The sequence below is a fragment of the Rana temporaria genome, chromosome 6, assembly GCF_905171775.1.
Source record: "Rana temporaria chromosome 6, aRanTem1.1, whole genome shotgun sequence".
In the NCBI taxonomy this organism is placed as follows: Eukaryota; Metazoa; Chordata; class Amphibia; order Anura; family Ranidae; genus Rana; species Rana temporaria.
In genome coordinates, this window is record NC_053494.1 from 115,872,231 (window position 1) to 115,897,106 (window position 24,876).

General features: G+C 43.7%; 1 protein-coding gene across 1 annotated transcript in view; it reads right to left on the reverse strand.

Moving 5' to 3' along the window:
* Positions 1 to 24,876, reverse strand: part of BMPR2 (bone morphogenetic protein receptor type 2) — a 220,220-nt gene that overhangs the window by 115,402 nt on the left and 79,942 nt on the right. The window contains exon 2 of the mRNA XM_040357231.1: positions 4,718 to 4,891. Within this exon, the coding sequence (XP_040213165.1) occupies positions 4,718 to 4,891 (174 nt within the window). The remainder of the gene's footprint in view (positions 1 to 4,717; positions 4,892 to 24,876) is intronic.

Below are 24,876 nucleotides of genomic sequence, written 5' to 3' on the forward strand. Positions count from 1 at the left end.
AGGAAAACTGCGCCGCACCCACGGTGTGGGTAGACCGCAGACCATCAGTGTAAAAGCAGCCTTAGGCCCCTTTCACACGCTCGGTCCGACCCAATCGGACCCTCCATTCACCTCTATGGAGCGGCACATGTAAACAGACTTTTGTCCGTTTACACTTGCCTACCTCCAATCCGATCTGCTAAAAAAAACAAACAGAAGTGGATCTGTCCCCTTCCATCTGATTGGATCGGAGGGCTCAGAGTAGATTGGGCTGTGTCTGCTTTGCATATGCAGACTGGACACAGACCTGTCATCTGCCCACTCTGCTCATTGAACCCACAACTGGTTACTATGTCGCTTAAGTGGCCCTCGGCCTTCAAAGGGTCGGGCACCCCTACTTTAAACCATCAGTAATTGGAGATTTTGGGGAGTTGCTGTTTTGATACAACACCCGGTAACCGTGTACACTTCAGTACACAAACGGTTTGCTGTTTCGCAGGAACAGCGGGTAAGAAGAAAAAAAAGTTGTTGCTGCCTCAGAGGCGGCCATTTTGTTAGTTAGCATTCGTCCCAATCTCCAATTACTGATGGTTTACAGTAACCGGAAGTGATGCGATTGGAGATCTCGACGAAGTAGCTATTTTGACGGAACACAGGCGCCATAACTGCTTTTGCTTAGTTTCAGAAATGATCTTTCTTGCCTTTTTACAAAGTACTCTTCATGTGAACATGCATCTTTTTTTCCTGATAGAAGGGGACAGGGGCAGGGTTACAGGACACTGTGCAGACACACAGAGTGCCTGTATTCCATAGTCTGTTAAGCCTGAGGCAAGATGCAGACTATGCTTGATCAGGGGATGTGTTCAAGAGGCAGGCTGCGATTGGGAAGGGGGTATGTACTAGAGGCAGGCTATAATTGGTTGGGGGGAGTGTGGTGACTGAACAAACTACCCAATACAGGCATGCTGTTTGTCTGTTTAGTGTCCTGTACATCTGAATGGCCAGCTAAATGACAAAAACCAACAATGCAATATTGCATAGAGCAGCCCCTCACTTCCCCTTTGGTAGTCCCTAGCTGGTGCTGTTTGCTCCTTCTTTCTCCAGGTGCTAAAGAGGCACCAGTGCACACCTCCTTCCAAGCTGGGCTTTGTGTTTCCATTGACACATACAGCACCAAGTAAGCCATGCCCCCACTTCTTCCTCACAGGTATTTGACTGAGAGAAGCAGAAGTCTATGGCTCCCATTACTCTCAGTGTCTCAAGCAAGGTGGGTAGAACAGTTAGTTAGTGGGGCAGGAAGTCTGCTCACATTATTTGTAATAAAAACATCTTTGCCATTCTGAAGCTTCCCTCCAACCACTTTGCATATTTTAAATATACTGTGATTCCGTACTAATGACCAGACAAGAAACAGGAAGTGGGCTGTATAAGGTATTTACTGGCAGAAAAGCAATGTTTTACTATTCAAAGTTAAAACAACAAGGGCAGAAGATTTAATAGATGGAAAGATGAAAAAATTACTAAAACATTTTTACCTCAGAACCACTTTAGAAAACCCTGCTTAGAAGAATCACAGTTATGACCATTTTATTGGTGGATGGATTGGGCTAAACAAAGGGGTGTAAACCTTTATTGAAGACTAGTGGTAAAGGATAAACCATATCATCCATTTACAACAAGGGCACGACCACAGCCACAAGAGACCATGCAACTATACTAGGGCCCAGTGCTGCCTGGATGTGGAAATAAATGTGTATATAATTTACGTGCCAACTTTAGATGGCAATGGCAGCAGTTCGTATGATTATAGTATTATGGTGGAAACCTTGCAAGAAGATCTGAACAAATTAACCGGTTAAGACCTGGACCAATATGCAGGTTAAGGACCTTGCCCCTTTTTGCGATTCGGCACTGCGTTGCTTTAACTGACAATTGCGCGGTCATGCGACGTGGCCCCCAAAAAAAATTGGCGTCCTTTTTTCCCCACAAATAGAGCTTTCTTTTGGTGGTATTTGATCACCTCTGCGGTTTTTATTTTTTGCGCTATAAACAAAAATAGAGCAACAATTTTGAAAAAAATGCACTGGGGTAGATTTAGGTAGGGAGCGCGTAACTCTATGCGGGCGTAACGAATCCTATTTACGCTACGCCTCCGCAACTTTGACAGGCAAGTGCATTATTCACAAAGCACTTGCTCCGTAAGTTGCAGCGGCGTAGCGTAAATTGGCCGGCGTAAGCCCGCCTAATTCAAATCTGTAAGATGTGGGCGTGTTTTATGCAAAATCATCGTGACCCCACGTAAATGACACTTTTTACGAACGCCGCATGTGCGGTCCGTGAAAGTATCCCAGTGCGCATGCTCCAAATTAACCCGCAAAAAGCCAATGCTTTCGACGTGAACGTAAATTACGCCCAGCCCTATTCGCGAACGACTTACGCAAACAACGTAATCGACGGAAAATTCTACGCTGGCCCGACGTCCATACTTAACATTGGCTGCGCCTCATACAGCAGGGGTAACTTTACGCCGGAAAAAGCCTTACGTAAACAGCGTATCTGTACTGCGACGGCCGGGCGTACGTTCGGCGTATCTAGCTGATTTACATATTCTAGGCGTAAATCAGCGTACACGCCCCTAGCGGCCAGCGTAAATATGCAGTTAAGATACGACGGCGTAGGAAACTTACGCTGGTCGTATCTTAGACAAATTCTGGCGTATCTGATTCTTTGAATCAGGCGCCAAGATACGACACCTCACACTCAGAGATACGACGGCGTATCTGGAGATACGCCGTTGTATCTCCTACCTGAATCTGGCCCAATATTTTTTACTTATTGCTATAATAAATATTCCCCAAAAATATATATATATATATATAAAAAAATTTGCCTCAGTTTAGGCCGATACGTATTCTTCTACCTATTTTTGGTAAAAAAAAAAAAAAATAGCAATAAGCGTTTATCGATTGGTTTGCGCAAAATTAATAGCGTTTACAAAATAGGGGATAGTTTTATGGCATTTTTATCAATAATTTTTTTTTTTTACTACTAATGGCGGCGATCAGCAATTTTTTTTGTGACGGCGACATTATGACGGACACATCGGACACTTTTGACACATTTTTGGGACCATTGTCATTTTCACAGCGAAAAGTGCTATAAAAATGCACTGATTACTGTAAAAATGACAATGGTAGTGAAGGGGTTAACCACCAGGGGGCACTAAGGGGTTAAGTGTGACCTCATGTGTGTTTCTAACTGTAGGGGGGCAGGGCTGGACGTCCGTGATCGTCGTTCCCTATATCAGGGAACAGACGATCACTGACATTGCCACAGAGAAGAACGGGGAAGGTTTGTTTACACTCACCTCTCCCTGTTCTTCAGCTACTGTGACCCGATTGCGGGACACCTGCGGCGATTGGGTCCGCGGGCGCGGTCACGGAGCTTTAGACCGGGTCGCGAGCGCGCCATCGGCAGCGCGCTAGCGACCCATGGCTGGGCTCTTAAAGGGGACGTATATATATACGTCCCTGTGCCCAGCCGTGCCATTCTGCCGACGTATATCGTCGTGCGTCGGTCCTTAAGTGGTTAATGGGGTGGGCAACTACATGGCAAATAAGGTTTAATGTAGAACATTTTTTTAATTATGTAATGGGGGGGGGCAAAATTTTTAGTGAATGGCCCCTACCTCACCCCCTAGCCCCCTTCATTGTCAGTCACATTTATACAGTAATTAGTGCATTTTTATAGCACTGATCGCTGTATAAATGTGAATGGTCCCAAAATTGTGTCAAAAGTGTCCGATACGTCCGCCGCAATTACGCAGGCCTGACAAAAAAAAAACGCAGATCGCCGCCATTACTAGTAAACAAATTTTTTTTAACAAAAATATGTAGAAGAATGCGTATCGGCCTAAAGGGAATTTTTTTTTTTTTTAAATTGGGATATTATTATAACAAAAAGTAAAAAATATTGTGTTTTTTTTTCTAAATTTTCTGTCTTTTTTTGTTTATAGCGCAAAAAATAAAAATCGCAGAGATGATCAAATACCACCAAAAGAAAGCTCTATTTGTGGGGAAAAAGAATGTTTAAAATATAATTTGGGTACCGTGTTGTATGACCGCGCAATTGTCATTCAAAATGCGTCAGCGCTGAAAGCTGAAAATTGTTCTGGGCAGGAAGGGGGTTTAAGTGCCCAGTAATGAAGTGGTTAAAGGAACCTAGTTAGAAAATAAAAAACAAACCTTTACAACCCCTTTAATCCATTTATTCAGGAAGTATAAAAATAATGGTTACCCTGCAAGATATGTCTGTGTTGTAACTGGTTGATTTTAGTTTGGAAAGAAGGGCTATAGCATCCAGTTAAGATGTGCCCAACACCATAGACATGCGCACAGGGTGTGCCAGGTGTGCCTGGGCACACCCTTATCACAATATGTGGTGCACATTCCCCCTGTTTAGATACCTTATGGGGCACCTAAAAAATAATAATATTGTACAAAAATAATGAAAAAAATAAAACTGTAAAAAATAATAAAATACATTTAAAATAATACAGACACCATCCACTGCCCTACTGACACTGTCAGTATATATACTTGTACACACATGCACATGTGCATTGGGGTGCACACCTATGCAAAAAAACATATGACTTGTGCACTTTCACTTTTATGCAAAATAATACATTATAAACACAATTGATTGTAAATCTATATCCAGATAATTTTTAACTTGCCTTGCTTGACGAGATTGATTTCCCCATCCCTGGTTTTTTCCCATAAGCCAAAGCAGGTGCTTCCCTTGGAACACTCCACGGTGCCATTCTCCGGGGATATCTGACTTTCGCTGACTCCCTGGTCCTGCTGGTTGGGATCTTTGTAGGCGCACAAACGCTCTTCACTCTGAGCAGCTGGAGAAAAAAAAATATGCCAGAAGGAAGATTAATCCGCATGTTCTGTTACCACAACAGCAAATACAAAGTACATAGCTGCTGCAAACACCTTGGGCCAGATCCACATACATATAGATAGGCGCAGCGTATGCGAGATACGCTACGCCACTGTAACTTACTTTTTAATTCTTTGAATCCACAAAGAATTTGCGCCGTAAGTTACGGCGGCGTAGTGTATCTCTCGGCGCGTAATTCAAATCGGCGAGTAGGGGGCGTGTTTCATTTAAATGAAGCGCTTCCCCGCGCCGAATGAACTGCGCATGTGCCATCCCTAAATTTCCCGCAGTGCATTGCGCTAAATGACGTCGCAACAACGTCATTTTTTTTACTTAGACGTGAATTACGTCCATCCCTATTCACGGACGTCTTACGCAAAAAAAAAATTCAAATTTCGACGCGGGAACGATGGCCATACTTAACATGGCCAGTCTAACTATACGCCGCAAAATACCAGCTTAAACTATACGCCGGAAAAAGCCGACTAGAGACGACGTAAGAAAATGCGACGGCCGAGCGTACGTTCGTGGATTGTCGGAAATAGCTAATTTGCATACCCGACGCAGAAAACTACGCAAACTCCACCCAGCGGACGCCGAAGTATTGCATCTATGATCCGAAGGCGTACGAAGCCATACGCCTGTCGGATCAAACCCAGATGCCGTCGTATCTTGGTTTGAGGATTCAAACTAAAGATACAACGCGGGAAATTTGAAAGTACGCCGGCGTATCAGTAGATACGCCGGCGTACTCTCTCTGTGGATCTGGCCCCTTGTCTTTATAATGCCACCACTGGGGGTAGTTCAGGCACCCGAATTTAAAATAAACATACAGTACAACCACAGAAAACTCAAAAAAATGACAAACCGTGATAAAAATGTTGCAAGGTACTCCGGTGTGTTTAAAGCTAAACTACAGACAAACAGCGAAATACGCAGATGTAACACATATATGAAAGCTGTTTTATCTGCCAACTGATTCGTATTTCTGTTCATCCAGTCCTCAGATTTACAAAGCTCTGCCACATAGCACATTTTGGTTGGCCAAGTGATATTAAAAGGTTTATTCATTTTTTTTCTTTTAAATAAGAAACATGTTATACTTACCTGCTCTGTGCAGTGGTTTTGCACAGAGCAACCTGGATCATTTTCTTCCACCTTCCCCTGGCGCTCCTGGCTCCTCCCCCTTGCCAGCAGTGTTAATTCCGTTGATTAAAACATTTTCTTAGACTAAATTAATGCTATTTTAGTTGTTTAAAATACGACTAAAACGAAAACAATTGAAAAGACTAAAATACGATTAAAACTAAAATGGCATTTAGTCAAAAAATGATTGCTAAAACTAGATTGAAATTTGATGTCAATATTCTCACTGGACTGTAGTGCATGTTCAAATCTTAAAGGAGTTGTAAAGGCATTCTATGCATTAAAATAAAAAACCTTCTGTGTGTAGCAGCCCCCCCCCCCCCCCCCAGCACCTCCCTAATTACCTATCTAAGCCCCATCTCTCTCCAGCAATGTCCACGATCACCTCAGCCATCCAGGACACACCTCCTGATTGGCTGAGACAGAGCAGCGGCGCCATAGGCTCCCGCGGCTGTAAAAGTCAGTCAGCCAATCAGGGAAGAGAGGGGACGGGGCTCAGTGTCTGAATAGATACACGGAGCTCTGACTCAGCTGGGTGCCCCTTATAGCAAGCTGCTGGCTGAGGGGGCACTCAAATGAGGGAGGGGCCAAGAGCAGTGAAGAGGAGCTTGAGAAGAGGATCTAGGCTGCTCTGTGCAAAGAGCAGATAAGTATAACATGATTGTTATTTAAAAAAACAAACGAGGCTGTAGAATCACTTTAATACCATAAATAATAACCTATTCGATTTTTCACTCCAGCAGTATATAATGAATTTGGAAATTGTAGAGAAATGCTTAAATAATACATTACAATGTTACTACACCTATGATTTTGGGCGACTAAAATTAGTTTTAGTTGACTAAAATGTACTGGAGATTTAGTAGACTAAATACGACTAAAACAATTGCAGATGGCTAAAATGGGACTAAGACTAAAATGCCATTTTAGTCAAAAGACTAATGCCGTGTACACACAACTGTTTTTAATGTCATGGAAAAAAAACGATGTTTTTCTCGACGTGATTCTTGTCAAGCCTGCCTTGCATACACACGATCGTGATAAAAAATGCTGGCGCAAAGCGCGGTGACGTACAACATGGCACTATAAAGGGGATGTTCCATTCGAATGGCGCCACCCTTTGGGCTGATTATGCAAATTTTTCTTCTCATAACTTGCTTCTGAGCATGCGCGTTTATTTCTGCATCGTTAAAGCCTACACACGACCATTTTTCACAACGAGAAAAACGTCAATGTGAAAAACGACGACGGAAAAAAATAGAGCATGTTCTAAATTTTTTATGCTAATTTTTCTCGTCGAGAAAAATGCTCTGGAGCCTACACACGATCGTTTTTAATGACCAATTAAAAAAAATTTAATTTTTCACATCATGAAAAACGGACGTGTGTACGCAGCATAAGACTAAAACTAAATTGAAATGTACACTGGACGTTTTTACTTTATTTATATTACTCCTCAGGAGGAAAAGAGGGAGAAAAAGGGGGAGGGGTGGCCACGAGCCCATGTGCACAAATAAACTGCGCCCTATGATGCCATTCTATGCATGATGGGAAAAAACCTTCAGCCTTTATAAGCACTTTAAGTAATACGATTCGGTCCTGTCCCTGTCCCCAGCCTGTAACTGGGCAGTGAAGCACACATTTTACTATAATCTTTCCTCTGCGCACAGTATAGAAAAACAAAAGAATCATCGCAATGTGAATGTGACAGCCATTAGTCACTTTTGTGTCATCCCCATCTGATGAGTGAGTAATCCATCACACTACGCTCCCATCAGGCTACGCTCATTAGACAATATTTTGTTTATGGACAGTGAAGGAAAAGCAGTACAATGATGAGCTCATCCCTGTCACTCTGATCTCTCCCTCTATCAGCAAACTCCTTAGCACATGAATACTGCAGCATACCCGATTGGTTCTTAGTGCTTCTTTTCCCTTTCCCACTCTGAGCTCTGCTGTAAAGGGCAGGAGGTTGCCAGATGTATATACTGAGTATTAACGAATACAGAGCATTTGTGTTCTTTTTATCTGTCTGAAGTTGAACTTTAACTTTTAGGTATATTTGCATTTGTTTTCTGGAAGGCCGCATTTCCTGCTCAGCATGTTATAACTGTGGATTTGAACCAGAGAAAACCTTACTTATATTAAGGATAGCAAGGAGTTCCTAATTTTTTGGTGTGAAATAAAAAAAAGCACATATTACTGAGTGAAGACGAGCGACTTTTCATTTGGTCCTTTAAATAAAAGGGAGCAGCAATAAGACACCATGCTGCGTGCGTCAAGTCACATGATGACATTTCGCTCTCGCTGACAGATGTATAATCCCAGAATACTCAGCTGTTCTTTCTACCATGACAGACCACTATTGGAGGGCGAAAGCCTATTCAATCTATAGGTTTGTTTCCTTATCCAACTCCCATGTCCAATATTATGCCTCTGTTTTAGGCTTATGAGGGACCGAAAGGAATAATGACCTAAGACCTTATTCAATAAAGCACCAACCCCCAGCAACCAATCAAAATACACCTTACTGTAGTTAGTAAGACAAGTATCAGATGAATGTAACATTATTATGGCTACAGCATTGTGCTCTGTGCACACTGGAATGAATTGAATAAAATCAGCAAGTGAATAAAACGGAATAATTCATTAATGGCTAAAATTATTTATCTAAGACGCCAGATATGTGTATGCAATGTGCCGAGTCCAACATCCATATGTCACCTAGGCTTAACCCTGGCCAAGCCTAAACGCAAACACCCAGAGGGGGGTCCTAATCATGAACCTGAACCTGATTATAACCAATAATACTTCATCATTCCTAATGCCCTGTACACACGATCGGAATTTCCGTCGGAATAAACTCCGATGGAATTCCATTCAAGCTGTCTTGCATACACACGGCCACACCAAATTCCGACCGTCAGGGATGGACTGGCCATTGGGACTACAGGGAGTTTCCCGGTGGGCCGATGGCTTAGTGGGCCGACTTCAGAGACAGTGGACCGCCGCCTCCCTTCACTCCTCTGTCTTTCCCTTCCTGCAGCTCTCACCTCCTCTCCCTCCCCGCAGCGCTCACCTGGGGGGGACAGAGAATCAGGGGGAGGACCAGAGGAGCAGGGGGGACGACAGAGGAGCATGGGGGAGGGGACAGACAGCTGACTCAACAGCTATGGCCTGGGAGCTTCTCACTTCTGCCTAATCTTGTCCCATAAGGGGGGGCACCGAAATGATTCTTTGCCCCGGGTGAAATAATGTCTACCTTCCCCACTGGTACTGCCTATAAAAGTACCAGTACCAGCCGTTCTACTCCAATAAATTAGAACAGCTAGTGGCTAGTGAAGGGGGAGAGGAGGCTTGGGTGGCTGGGGGGGGGGGGTGTGGGAGTTGTCCGGCCCCCATGGGAGAGACCTGTCAAAGTGGGCCAGTCTGAATGAAGTCCAGGGCCAAATTTTTGTCCCAGTCCAGCCCTGCTGACCGTCCAAAACGTGGTGAAGTACAACACTACGACGAGCCGAGAAAAATGAAGTTCAATGCTTCCAAGCATACATCGACTTGATTCTGAGCATGCGTGTTTTTTTCTCCGTCGGAGTTCCACACAGACGATCGGAATTTGCAACAGAATTTTTTTTCATCGGAAAAAAAGAGAACATGTTCTCTTTCTAAACTACGACAGTAAAAAGTCAAATGGGGCACACACACGATCGGAATATCCGATGAAAAAAATCCGTCTGACTTTTTTCATCGGAAATTCCGATCGTGTGTACAAGGCATTAGGTTTAACAACAACCTCCAAAATAAGGGGAAAAAAGCAAAATATTCCATGTGAAGACAGTAGTTGGTTATTACCATCCTCACAGCAGCATGAGGCATAAGTCGGTCATAGACCGGTTTCTGATTTGAACCATGTATGGGCAGGATAAATGTACCTAAGTTGATCGATCAACCAGCCTGTCAGATTTTACATGAGATTATTGCTAGTGGTTGCTATAGCCACTAGCAATAATCACCCGCTGGGAGAACACAATGGCTCTGTGGGAGGAGGTATTCCCCCAATCAACACTAACTGTGTTGATGGGGGAAACAAGCGATTGCGTTGCGGGTGCGAATCACATGCTATGTCTAAGATCGCACATGTGAACTTAGGCTCAAACTGAAAAGCCCTGGAACTGACTGCACCGATGTGAAGTATGCTATTGGAAACCATATAACCTACTTTCCATGTGTTTTTGATGCAAAAAAAAAGAAAAAACGCACTGGGCTGCATGTGGTGTAAACTGGCCCTAAAGGATCCATGGTAGTGGTACACAGCATGCAAATATTGTCCTGTGCTCCCAGTGGTGTGAAGTGTATAAAAATGTCTTAATGCTGGTGGTCTTGCTGCCTTCTCAGGATTAGGGATGAGCTGAACACCACCCCGTTCGGTTCACACCAGAACCTGCGAACAGACCAAAAGTTTGTGTGAACTTTAGAAGCCCGTTAAAGTCTATGGGACTCGAACGTTTAAAATCTAAAGTGCTAATTTTAAAGGTTAATATGCAAGTTATTGTTCTAAAAAGTGTTTGGGGACCCGGGTCCTGCCCCAGGGGACATGTATCAATGCAAAAAAAAAGTTTTAAAAACGTCAGTTTTTTCGGGAGCAGTGATTTTATTAATGCTTAAAGTGAAACAATAAAAGTAAAATATTCCTTTAAATTTCGTACCTAGGGGGGGTGTATAGTATGCCTGTGAAGTAGCGCTTGTTTCCCGTGACCCGGGAAACAAGTATGCCAGTGAAGTAGCGCTTGTTTCCCTTCACCCGTCACGTGACCCTGCCCCCCTCTGACGCAAGGGAGAGCCTGGGCTTCCCCAGTGACGTAGTCAGAGGGTGCATCAGAGGGGGGACGGGGTCACGTGATGGGTGGCCCCGCCTCACCTATATAAGAGCTGTCACTGGCTCAAGCCGCGTCATTCCCTGGGCTGTCTCCGGTGGAGACAGGCGTCCGGCGATGCGTGCGCTCTGGATCCCGAACCTGGATGAAGAGATCTTCTCATCGCTGGACCCCAGCAGAGAGGAGATCACCCGTCGCAGGATACCGACAACATTGGAGCGGAGACCAAGAGTGGATTACCACTGCTGGATTTATTTAATAAAGGACTTTTTCCACAGTGTGTGTGTTTTATTTTTACAATTCTTTACACTTTCTTAGTGAAATGGTAGAGGTACAATGTAACCCATTAACAATTCACGTGAGGGGGGCCGGGATCTGGGGGTCCCCTTTGTTAAAGGGGTCTTCCAGATTCCGTTAAGCCCCTCGCCCGCAGACCAAGCAAGGGTTGTGGGGATGAGGCCCTTGTCCTCATCAACATGGGGACATGGTGCTTTGAGGGGTCACAGACCCCAAAGCATCCTCCCAATGTTGAGGGCATGTGGCCTGGTATGGTTCAGGAGGGGGGGGGGCGCTCTCTTGTCCCCCTTCTTTTCCTGCGGTTGGCCAGGTTGCGTGCTCGGATAAGGGGTCTGGTGTGGATTTTTGGGGGAAGTCCACGCCATTTTTTTTCTAAATTTAAGGTGGAGTTCCCCTCAAAATCCATACAAGACCTGAAGGGCCTGGTAATTGAATTTGGGGGGACCCCCACGTTTTTTTTTATGAATGCCTTTTCTCTGAATTGCCGGGAGCCGACAATTCATTATAGCCACGAGTGATTTTAAATGACTTTTTTCCCTTCAGAAATTACACTTTGTGCAGAGACAGTTCTAAGCACAGGAAACATGCACTATTTCACAGGCATACTAGACAGCCCCCCTAGGTACGACATTTAAAGGAATATTTCACTTTTATTGTTTCACTTTAAGCATTATTAAAATCACTGCTCCCAAAAAAACTGCAGTTTTTAAAACTTTTTTTGCATTGATACATGTCCCCTGGGGCAGGAACCAAGGCCCCAAACACTTTTTAGGACAATAACTTGCACATTAGCTTTTAAAATTAGCACTTTAGATTTCTCCCATAGACTTTAGCAGGGTGTTCCGCGGCTTTTCGAATTTGCCGCGAACACCCCAAATTGTTCGCTGTTCGCCGAACAGGTGAACAGGCAATGTTCGAGTCGAACATGAGTTCGACTCAAACTCAAAGCTCATCCCTACTCAGGATATCGGGCATCTTCAAACTGGAAACTATCAAAATAGAAATGCACCCTCCCTGCCCTTCTTCATTGGTCATACATTAAATATCACACAATACCTGCACCTTGGTTAGCAACTTGCCCATCTGATCTAATTTCTATATCTATCTTTATGCTGGCCACGCACATCAACATTTTAGACTTGATCAGAATTTTATATTGTATTTTAGGTAATTGTTTTTGATGTGCCATTTGCTTTTTTTTTTTTTTAATAGCTTCAAATGATAAAACGGAGTTAATTTTCACACTACATTTAGTTGATTCTTTACTTTCATGCTATGAAAGCCTTTTAAAAAAGCTATGAAAGAAACTGTCTGGTTTTAGCACGCATGCTACACAACTGTTGAAAAATGTTCCACCCTGATTGTCTTGTTTTCACGTCAACCTTTAAAAATATCCACACACTATTTGGTTTCCATAGACCGGTTAGTGAAATAAGCAGATTATCAAACAATTGAATTGAAACACGGGCAGCCACAATTGGGCTATTCATAGATCAGTTATAATCTATTAGACAAGAATAAAATGCACCTGCTTATGGAATGATCACAGCTTGCCACCAGCAGATACACTCATAATATGTGCATCTCACATGTCAGGTCAGGGATATCTGAACGGCCATCTCCGTCTAAAACAGAAAAAGCTAGCATGCATCTCTATGGTAACCCAAGGTTGCCTTGCATGTAGAACGACGTTTAATATTGCAGCCTACTTTACTGACCTGCCTTTGTACAGTTTTGGTCTCCATATTTTGTGTGTAAAGCTACAATTACATTGCAAACCAGTGGTGGCTGGTGCTCAACATTTTTGGGGAGGGGCGCAAACAAACTGAAAAATTCTGAAAAAAAACCCCCAAAAAACGCAGCCACTGTGCCCATCAAATGCCACCACTGTGCCCATCAAATGCCACCACTGTGCCCATCAAATGCCACCACTGTGCCCATCAAATGCCACCACTGTGCCCATCAAATGCTCCCACTGTGCCATCAAATGCTGCCACTGTGTCCATCAAATGCTGCCACTGTGTCCATCAAATGCTCCCACTGTGCCCCCCGCCCGGCACTTACCCTGTCTCAGTGGGGCAGCTGGTGACGGTGGCGGGCGGCGAGCGGTGTCCTCCGTACTCTTCGATGTCTTCTCCCGTCCTCTCTTCCCTTCCTCTGCTATGATTGGATGCCTCCAATCACAGCGCCTGTCGTTTCAGCCAATCAGGTGACTGGTAACAGACCCGAGTCGCTGATTGGCTGAGAGGCGGTTCACTTTTAGGAAAGCGAATAGTCATTCGCTTTCCTAACACAGCTGGGTAAACTGTGAGCACCAAGCCTATGGCTCTAACCAGGTACTTCAAAAACTAACCAAAAGCCGCTGTAATTCAAGCGCCCGGTGCCGAACAAAGTCGGGTGCCTGAATAGGGGGTAGCAGCAGCGGCCATAGATAACTCTAGTAATGCATGAATCTATCTATTGGTGATAGAGGGGGTGGCAGGAAAGAGGGGGTGGCACCCCTGCACCCTTATGGAATGCACCGCCACTGTTCCAAACAGACCTAAATAGTCTTCTGAAAAAACATGCATGATCAGATTGGAGAGGGGAGAAAGACATTCCCAGAGTCTAGTTACCTGAAGAGAAAGCAATAGGCAGTCAAAATCAAACGTTGCTGATTGATTTTAGTTCTGTGAAGAGTCACCCTGATAAGGACAGGTGCCCCAAGACTAATGCCTAGTACAAACAATGAGAAAATCGGGCAAAAATATCGCTTTCAAATTGATTGTACGGTAATCTGCTTTCAAAAGCCGATCATGACAGTTTATGCGAAATTATCCAATCCGATACCAGAACAAACATTTTTTTTTAATCAGTACATTTTTTGACCGAAAAAAATCAGAAGACCAAGACCACACATGCTCGAAAACGAAAGAATACATTACAATACATCACTTGTCGTACGAGAATTTTTGTAACTTTAGTAACCTATTGGTTTTCAATATGAGACTATCATGCAAAACAACAAAAAAGAAGATCGTTCGTCCGATATTCTCATCGTGTGTACAAGGCTTTAGGATTGTTTTCCTGGTCTGACCTGAGCATGATTTATTATTATTATTATTATTATTTATTATCATGTTATTTCTATGAGCATCATAAGGCTGCCTTTAGACCTTCGTATCAATAAATGAAGATGACTATATTGAGGAAAATCTACTGTGCGCTCTTCTCTGACAGATTGCATACTTTTAATCTTTAATATCTAGTCTTGGCAGCATCCTTCACAAGCATATGGTTGTATCATCATGGGGGCTGAAAGACTACTACAAAATGCCATAGTCTCTGCAGAAATTTCATGTGGTAATTGAATACTACACGCACTGTCATCTGTTAATTATAGGGATCTCTAGCAGCAATGACTCCACTGTTGTGTAAAGTGCTTTGATTACCTGGTAGTCAGCTTAAAGCATTTATGTAGGAAGTGATAAGCCTATCTGTACAGTACACTGATCAATGGAGCTGAAGTACATGTAAAGTAAGTAGGTTGATCAGCTAGGCTAGCCACATAGCATAGAAATGAAAAAGTTGTACTTGATGGATAGTCAAGGATCGGGATCTCCAAACTGCGGCCAGGAGGACGAATGTGGAACTCTGCTTGCCTTTATCCAGCCTTAGGGGCACTATTACTCCCGCTGATACCAGTGATGGGAGACACTACTCCTCCCCTAATACTAAATATGGCTCACTATTCCTCCTATTGGAGCCAGGACATTTTCTACTCCCATTGGTCACAGTCTGGCCCCCCTACAACAGTAAGGCCCCTTTTCACACTGGGGCGGAAGCTGCGGTGACGGTATAGCGCCGGTATTTTTAGCGGCGCTTTACCGTCGGATTTGATGCAGTATTCAGACGCCCGCTAGTGGCCCGAAAAAGGGTTAATACTGCCGGCAATGGGCCTCTGCAGAGGCCCATTGCTGGTGGTATAGCCCTGCTGTCCCATTGATTTCAGTATACACACCGCTCCAAAGGTATTTTTAGCGCAATAGCGCCTGCAAACCACCCCAGTGTGAAAGAGGTCTAAAGCGTCCCTTTGTTTAGGAAGTTTGGAGACCCCTGGTCTAAAAGCTCACTAACCTTGCCATGCACACAATAGAACCCCTATGAATTAACAGCAGGGTTTTTACTAATGTTGGTGTACTAAACTAATACATTATACAATTTTAATTTTCAAGTTCCTTTAGATTTACCTTCAACTATGTAGTGTAAATGCCAACCGCAAGTTCTCTTCTATCTGACAGGCATGGTTGGATACTCCTGGGCTCGCCCCACCTTAACTGGTTATACATAGATTACTACAGGTATAAGTGTTCACGCCTCTCTTAGCTCCTTATCCATGTTAAGGTCTGATTCACACCTATGAATTTTTTGTGCTTTTTGCATTTTGCAGATTTGCGCTACAGAACGTGTTCCATAGGAAACCATGTTAAATGGACTGCAGTGCAAATGTGCAAAATTCAAAAAGGACTAAAAATGCATAGGTGTGAATCAGGCCTAAAGCACTGTACACACGGCCGGGATTCTCGTCAGGAAAAAAACGTTGTTTTTCCTGATGAGATTCCTGGCAAGATTTTCTTGCCGGCCGAGTGTACACCGCCGTTCTTTTGAATGGCACGAACGCAATGACGTCATCGACTACGACGAGCATGCGCTCGTCACATTCAATGCCGTCGCCGCCATCTTGCTTCACCCTACCTATGCCTTGGAAGATACCGCGCATGCGTCAAAGTCATTTCGAGCATGCGCAGGTTTCCATGGAGACAGGTAAGTATACACAAGTTAGGGTTTCTCAGCAGGAGAATAAAGTGCAGGTTCTCTATTTTTCTCTTCGAAATTCTGGGCAGTTTTCTCGACGAGAAACCTCAAAGCCTGGTACACACGCACGGTTTACTCGGCAAAAAAGCTCTCCCAGCAGTTTTCTTGCTGTTTCTGGCCGAGAAAACCGAGCGTGTGTACGAGGCTTCAGACACAGGGAATTACCCCTACTTGGTAATCTCACACAAGACGGATTCAAAATCGCATCCCCTGTGGTTTATAGGGCCCATTGGCCGTTGGTTTCTTTCTCCGCAAGGGGAAAAGTATACTTTTGATTAATTTGAAAAAACTTTGTAATTGTGTGCCCTTTTTATGTTTCATGTGTACAACATCCTCTACTTACCTAAAACATTTTGCGGTAATATTATGTAACCAGGTCATATTGTTTGGTTTATATTATGTTATTATGCAGAATTATTTATTGTACGGTATGTCCTGGGTTCCATTCCCTTATTGTTTAGGCTGGGTTCACACCTAAATCGGATGCAGCTCAGAGAAGGGGTCCGGTGCGGTTCTGCATTTCAGGGACGAATCAGGACTCGAAGATATGTGAAGCGGCTCCATAGAGAGCTGGTCACAATTTCCTGTAATGTGAATTGGATGCGGTGAAACCCTGATCCAATTCGCATAGGTATGAACCCAGCCTTATTGTATTTTTTATCTGATGACTTTGCACAATAAACATTTTCTGATAAAAAGAACAAAAAAAAAAAACCTAGTGTAAGGGCATGCCTGATTGCATACAAATTGAAAGTGTTTGGGTTTGACCCCTGATATTATATGGCTTTGGTAAATCTAAAGGGAAATTGTACAACTAATTGTATAATATACGGCCAGCCTAAAAGGAGATGTACAGCCACAGCATACCCCTTCATGTTATAACATCAGCATTGAAATTGCAATACAAACAATAGTTATATTTGAGAATCCAATATAAACTCACTTAAAAAATCTCCTTTCCTGCTGTCTATCTGTTGGCCATACCTTTCCCTTACAGCCTGCATGCTTTATAGCTTCCCCTCCACTCATTCTTGAGTTTTACTTTGGTTTTCTTGGGACTTCATATCCCATAATACCTTGCTACCTGAAATTAGTATTAGAAATTAGTACTAACTCCACCTCCTGAAACTCCTCCTCCTAGCACCTCTTTAGTTCAGGCAGCAGGCTCTGTGAAATGTGTGGCACAGTAGTGCCAGCCATCAGGGCATAGTGGTAATGTGCCTCAGAATTCAAAGAAAAATATGTGTGGGGTTCTTCAGAATGTACGTTTTCAAACTTTAATATTAAGAATGAATAGGAGTAAGCTAGCAATAATTGAAATTCAATGTGGAAATGAATATACTACTTACACTGTGACCATAGATCCATGTCTGAGAGGGCTATGACAGAAGCAGTCATACCCCAATTCATTTGCCTAATGCTAGTTCTGGGGCAGTGAAGCCAGTGCTGTGGATATAATATGCAGTAGGTTCATTAGATGGTTGTTCCATCTGAGCCTTCCACTTCACGAGTCCTGTTAACTGCACACAGTATTTCTGGATTATATGCTAAAACACGTCTCCTGGAAGAATGACAGTTAGTGAGAGTTATCAGCAGGCGAGGTCCCAATTTTGTCCTAAATGTAGTTTGGAGCGAGCTTTTCCTCTTGTCTCGTGTGCCCTTAGCTTGTGAAACGGTGTTTTTCATGGAATCAAAATTAAGCTGGCTTAGCCCCCGCTCACATTGCGATTTGACAGATCAAATGGCATGGCAAGTCGCATCCTATTGCTGGCAATGGCATTGTTCAAATCGGTGCGACTTTGCAGTGCCGCACCGATTTGAAAAAGTAGTACATGCACTACTTTTGGCGATTTCCGGTGCGACTTGAATTGACATCTGTGCATGAAGCCGCTCAGGTGTCTTCAAAGTCACACCCGTAGTCGCACTGAGATGCGGCTTTGAAATTGTGGGATTTCAGAGAAAGTCACACGATTTCCAAGCCACATTCAATATTAACGAGGGCTTGGGGAACTTTCACACTGGTTCGCCTATAAAACTGCCAGTAAGACCCCTTTGTGTTAATGAAGAGCTTTTGTGGTGCGGTTGTCAGCCCCATTGAAAGCAACGGAAGGCTGACAGTTCCCTTAGCTAATTAAAGACGCTGGCATGGAGAGATTACCTGCGAATGATTGGCCATTGACAAAACGCTTGACAAAATGACATGTGGGCGACCACGATAAGCTGCGGGAGCTGTCAGCCTCCCATTGCTTTCACTGGGGCTGCCACCCACAGCTACCTGCCAGGAACCTTGTTGGGTCTCCAGCATGTAATCAGTAAGTGTAGTGCGTTTTTGCCACAATTGTGCTGCAATTTTGCAACGATTTGCGTTTTTGAATCTACATAACAAATTAGACAAAAATCAGCATAAAAAATGCAAAACACGTAACCTATAAATAAACTTTTGAAAAACGCATCAAAAAAGAAATGTGCAAAAACATAAAAAGCACTGCAGAAAAGATCAAATGCAAACTGTATAGGTGTAAACCAAGCCTAAATGCGGCGCATTGCACATGTCAAGTGTTTTTTCTCTGCCTCTAAACTCCCCCAAAACATGCAGGGGCTTTTAGAGGCAGCTGAAAAAACATCCAGTGTGCATGAAGCCCAACCCCTTCCCGCCCATGCTGTAGCCGAATGATGGCTACAGCGTGGGCTTACTTTACCAGGAGAGCGTCCATTGATGTCCTCCCATGATCACTCTTCCCGTACACCACCTTCGGACTCAGCTTATCACAGATTGGTGTAAAGGTTTAATCACAGTGGCCCTTTACCACATGATCAGCTGTGTCCAATGACAGCTCATCGTGGATGTCAACACAAATTGGTTATTGGCTTTTCTTTTCTTATGCTGAGAGCGTGAGATAACCAGATTTTGTTCCATAGACATTGGCACTGATTATCAGTGCAGTACCCACAACTCCCACCAGTGCTGCCAATCAGTAACCACCTTTGCTGCCAATCAGTGCCTAACGGTGCCCATCAGTGCCGCCTATCAGAGATCATCAGTGCCGCCTATCAGTGCACATCAGTGCTGTCTATCAGTGCACCCTCATCAGTCCTGCCTCATTAGTGCCCATCAGTGTCACTTGATAAGTGCTCATCAGCGCAGCCTTATGAGTGCATCAGTGTCACTTGATCAGTGCCTATCAGTGCAGACTCATCAGCGCACATCAGTGAAGGAGAAAAATGTAATTTTTGCTAAATTTTATAACAAACTATGAAAAATATATATAGTATTTTATTTTCTGACTTTTTGTTTGTTTAGCAAAAATAAAAAACCCAGTGGTGATTAAACACCACCAAAAGAAAGCTCTATTTGTGTAAAAAAATGTTTTTATAAAAATTTAATTTGGGTATGGCGTTGTATGACTGCGCAGTTGTCATTCAAAGTGCGACATCGCTGAAAGCTGAAGTTGGCCTGGCAGGAAAGGGGTGAAAGTGCCCAGTAGGCAAGTGACTAAGGAGGTAAGAGGTGGGCAGCCGGGAGCAGAAGGTCACAATCAGCTTATCAACTGGGAAAAGCCAAACCAGGACAGACATTCTGAGATCTCTGACAGTCAGCAGGGTTAGGTGCCATCTACTATGACATCTGTCATCTGTCATTTCATGTCTTTGATGCACCTAAAGTGGAGATCCCGAGGCCATGGCACAAGGTTATATTATTTAGTAGCTTTTCATTTTAAAGCAAGAATGTAGCTCCTTGTCTGACATTCAGCAGGCTTCTAGGTTTCACTGATGTTTGCTTTGCTGATTAGTGTGGAATGACCTGTCAACCTTTGACCTTGGTGTTACCTGTGACCTAGATCAAATGTACAGCCATTCCTGGAGAGATAATGCCGTGTTTACCCAACATGTGTCATTAGCTGTCCTTCCTGTTGTTTGACAGAATCACGCTGTTTGAGGGCCACACTTCTGACATGCAGAGTACACGTGTGTTTTCATCATTTTACAACTGTCCTGGTAACCTTTACAAAGCTACATTTCATTTATTTCAGCTATTATTTACTTAGTAGTTACAATTCAAAACAAAAGCTGATTGAAGCTGAGCGGGCGGATTACATGTTTTTTGCAGAGTGGACACAAAGAGAGCCCACTCTACTCTATGGGCAGCTAGAAATAAATGGAGTCCATTTACCTCTGATCCGCTTTGCCTAAACGGAAGAGGACAGAATCCATTGCATTTTTAGCAAGCCTGATCAGGGCCGGATTCCAGACAAGGCCACCGAGGCCAGGCCTCGGGGTGGCAGTGGGTGCAGGGGCATCGCTGGCTCCGCGGTAACAGAGGGCAGGGATGGACTGGCCATCGGGAATACCGGGAGTTTCCCGGTGGGCCGACGGGCTCTGTGGGGTGGTTACAGTGGCCGCCTAATCTGCATCGGAGGTCCGCGGAGATCTACCTGTCAATCACCAACAGCTGGCGCCTGATTGGTAGATCGAGATTTAGACAGCATGCGCAGGAAGCATGTGTAATAAGTTCTCTCTCATGTCACTCTGATCCCCAGCGGCCCCTCCTCTCTTCTCGTCCATTCCCATTTGCTTGTGACATCATCTGGGATGGACGAGAAGAGAGGAGAGGCCGCCGGGGAGCAGAGTGACATGAGAGAGAACTTATTACACATGCTTCCTGCGCTACTCTGCATGCTGGCTGGTAAACTATGTGCCCCATAATGTGCAATGTGCCCTGATGTGCCATATGCCTTGATGTGCCCTGTGTCCTGATGTGCTATGTGCCCTGTGCACTATGCCCTGATGTGCTATGTGCCCTGATGTGCCCCGTGCCCTGATGTGCTATGTTCCCTGATGTGCCCTGTGCCCCGTGTCCTGATGTGCTATGTGCCCCGTGCCCTGATGTGCCCCTTGCCCTGATGTGAACTGTACCCTGATGTGTTGTGCCCTGGGCCAGTCTGGATGAAGGCCCTCTATGTGATGATGGTGTGTGTGTGTGTGTGTGTGTGTGTGTGTGTGTTACGAAAAATCCTCGTACAACAGAAGAAAAAAACAATAGTGATGTAATGTGTTGTAGTGTATTTGTATTGTACCTGTATTGTAGTTGACAAGTCTATTGTATTTGAATGACAACTGTACTGATTAAACGACAATCGTTTAAAGAAAAAAAAATGTGCTTGTCCCATCGGATAATATTAGATGAACTGTCTTGATCGGCTTTAGAAAGCTGGGTACTAACAATCAGAAAGCGGTATTTTTTTAATTTTGTACGGTTTTCTGATCGTTTATACAGGCCATTAGGCGTAAAGATAATCTGTAGAATGCCAGCGTTGGACCCTGTCCTTTATATGCATTCTCCTCCAAAACAAGTAGAACTAATTAACTTGGACTTCAGTTCCAGCGCTCAGCCAATAAAACCCCTTTGTAGTCCAACCATTGCTTATGTACACTGTATTATAAGGCTTAGGCTGGGTTCACACTAGTGCGATTCGGGAACCCTGCAAATCCACTGTGGGTTCCCGAATCGCACCCGACTCGCACGGCAGTTCACAATGCCATATGCAAACTGCTGGGGAGTGTCAACACATTGTTAATGACACCCTGATTTTAGCTCGCATATCGCACTGCAAACTGTCAGTTCAGACATGAATCAGATCGTATAGGTGTGAACACCCATGCGATTCGATTCTGGTGCGGACCAAAAAAAGGGTCCTGTGCCAGTTTAGTCCGAATGTGATACGATTTCAGCCATACTATGTGTAATTTGCGGCTTGCGTACATCTGTGCAATTTCATGCACAGATGTCGATGCAAGTCGCACATGAAAGCGCCAAAAATCGTGCAGGAACCCTTTTCATGATCACGGAAATATGAACAGCTCCATTGCTGGCAATGGGGTGCAACTTGTCATGCGATTTAGAACTCTCAAAACGCATAATAAATTGCTCTGTTTTGTTCTCATTTGTCCCACTGCAACCTGCTTGCCATTTCAGCTGCAGTTTCTTAGCAGGGGTGGAGTAGATCTTTCTGATCTGAGGATGCAAAGGTTCATGGACTTTGAAACGCAGACTGTCTCCTGGGTCTTTCCATATCTGAAACACCATTATCATCATGTTCCTGAAAGAAAAGGACAGGAAAGTCTACATCCTGTAGAATGTACTTAGCATTCCCATACCAATAATAATGTAAAATGTTAAGAGGCTTGCTACAATCTCCATAACGTAAAACAATTATTGATATCTCTCACTAATATGGGGTATGCATACTATGTATTGAATTTTTTTTCCTATAGTGTGTCATAAAATAACGTCATTCTAAGAATATGTTACCCCAACATTTCAAATTCCTGATATGCGTTTGTTGCAGTGTTAATTTAGTCGACTAAAATACGCCTAAAACTAAAACAATTCAGATGACTAAAATACGACTCAAACTAAAATGCCATTTTAGTCCAAAGACTATAACTAAAACTAAATCAAAATTTGACTTCAAAATTAACACTGGTTATATATCACAGTGGCTACATCTGTTTCTGTAGTGCATGTTCAAATCTTAATACTATAAACAATAACATGTTATTCGATTTTTACTCCAGGAGTATATGAGTTTGAAAATTCTAATTGCTTAAATAATGCATTACAATCAGGGCTTTTTTTCTGGGGGAACGCAGTTCCGGCACCTTCAGCAATGAATGTACAGTATGTAATAGCAAGGAGTGCTGGGGTGTGCTGGAGGGTCTATTGATGCTGGCTGCTGGGGAATCTATTTTTGCATGGAGGTCTATTGTTACTGGGTAGGTTTATTATTGCTGATGGGGGGTGTTATGTTGCTTGGGGGGATGGTCATTTGTTACTGGGAGGGATCTACTGTTGAGGGAGAGGTCTATTTTTGCTGGATCCTGGAGGGTCTATTGATGCTGGCTGCTGGGGAATCTATTTTTGCATGGAGGTCTATTGTTACTGGGTAGGTTTATTATTGCTGATGGGGGGTGTTATGTAGCTTGGGGGGATGGTCATTTGTTACTGGGAGGGATCTACTGTTGAGGGAGAGGTCTATTTTTGCTGGATCCTGGAGGGTCTATTGATGCTGGCTGCTGGGGGGTCTATTGTTGGCGGGGTGGTATTTTGTTGCAGGGGGTCCATTGTTGCTGGGGGGGGGGGGGGCTATTGTGTGGTTGATCCATTTGTTGCTGGGGTGAGGTCTATCATTGCTGGGGGGTCTACTGTTGCTGGGGTGGGGTCTATTGTTGCTTACCACACTCTATTTTACTGTCTTTCTTGTTATTAAAAAATTCCGTGCAAATCACTTAGTAGCACAAGGTGATACTTAGTTCTGTATTCTCTAAAAGGGTTGGTACTGGGAGGTGGGTAGGAGGTGGAACCAAGGGGCAATGCTCAATGGTGCTCAATGGTGGGTAAAGAGCAGAAACGAAGGGTAACTCAAAATGGTGGAGTTCCTGCACCTATTATCTGAGAAAAAAAGCCCCGATTACAATTTAAATAAACCCCTTTCGATTTTAGTCAACTAAAATGTACTGGAGATTTTAGTTGACTATGGCTGGCCATAGACGGTTTGAATTCCTTTTCGTACAATCCCCCCATTAACACAGACAGTGACAGGGAGATCCCTCCTGTTCAGACACTCCCGGTGGCTTTCTCCCATAGCAGCCGCCTGCGATAATCGGAAGCGAATCCGGCAGGCTTGTTGTACCCAAATTGATGGATCGATCAGCTTGGTATATTCAGCCTGCCCATTAATGGTTTGAATCAGCAGGAACTGGCCGAGATTCGAACCATATACGTTCGGCCTAAATCTAAAACAATTCAGATGACTAAAATACGGCTATTATTATTATTATTATTATAATACAGGATTTAAATAGTGCCAACAGTTTGCTCAAAACTTTACAATGTTAGGGCAAATAGTACATTACAGTTACAATACAATTCAATACAAGAGGAATCAGAGGACCCTGCTCATTAGAGCTTACAATCTAAAAGGGAGGTTCAAGTGATACAAAAGGTAATAACTGTGGGGATTAAATGATGTAGAAAACAAAAGTGCAGTTGTTAGGCGGAGGCAGCATAGGCTTCTCTGAAGAAAAAAGTTTTCAGGGATCGAGTGGATAGAGTTGGAGATAGTCGCACAGATTGGGGTAGGGAATTCCAAAGGAGGGGAGAGGCTCAGGAGAAGTCCTGGAGGAGAGTACAGGAGGAGATGACAAGTGAACTAGAGAGCAGGAGGTCTTGAGAGGAACAAAGAGGATGATTTGGTTGGTATTTTGAGACTAGGCTAGTGATGTAGCTGGGGGTAAGTTATTGTTAGTAAAAAATAAAATTGCATTTTAGTCAAAAGACTATGACTAAAGCTAAACCAAAATTAACACTGGTCTGCTCTACCATGTACTTGTATTAAGAACTATCCTGTTCTCTTTGCATTGCTTCCTTTGTGTGACATGGCTGGTGTTCCTACTAGTTCCTCTACTCTCCTGTTTCAAATTGACCACGCTAGGCATGAGAGCATGTCCATCTCAGTGTCCATCTCAGTGTGGCCAGTTTATTGGCTGTGCTGGGAGAACAGCCTGCCTGTCCTGCGATGGTCAGAGATTATGTGGAAAAATTATAATTATTAATAATAATAATATTAAAGTTGTAGGCAATCCAGAGCATCCCCATCATCTGGAACTCCCTACCCTACTTTATGGCTGTCTGCTCCTCATTCCCCCCTTTAGGTGATATCTGAAAACTCATCTCTTCAGGGAAGCCAATCATGCCCTAAAGGGTCACTAAAGGAAAGCC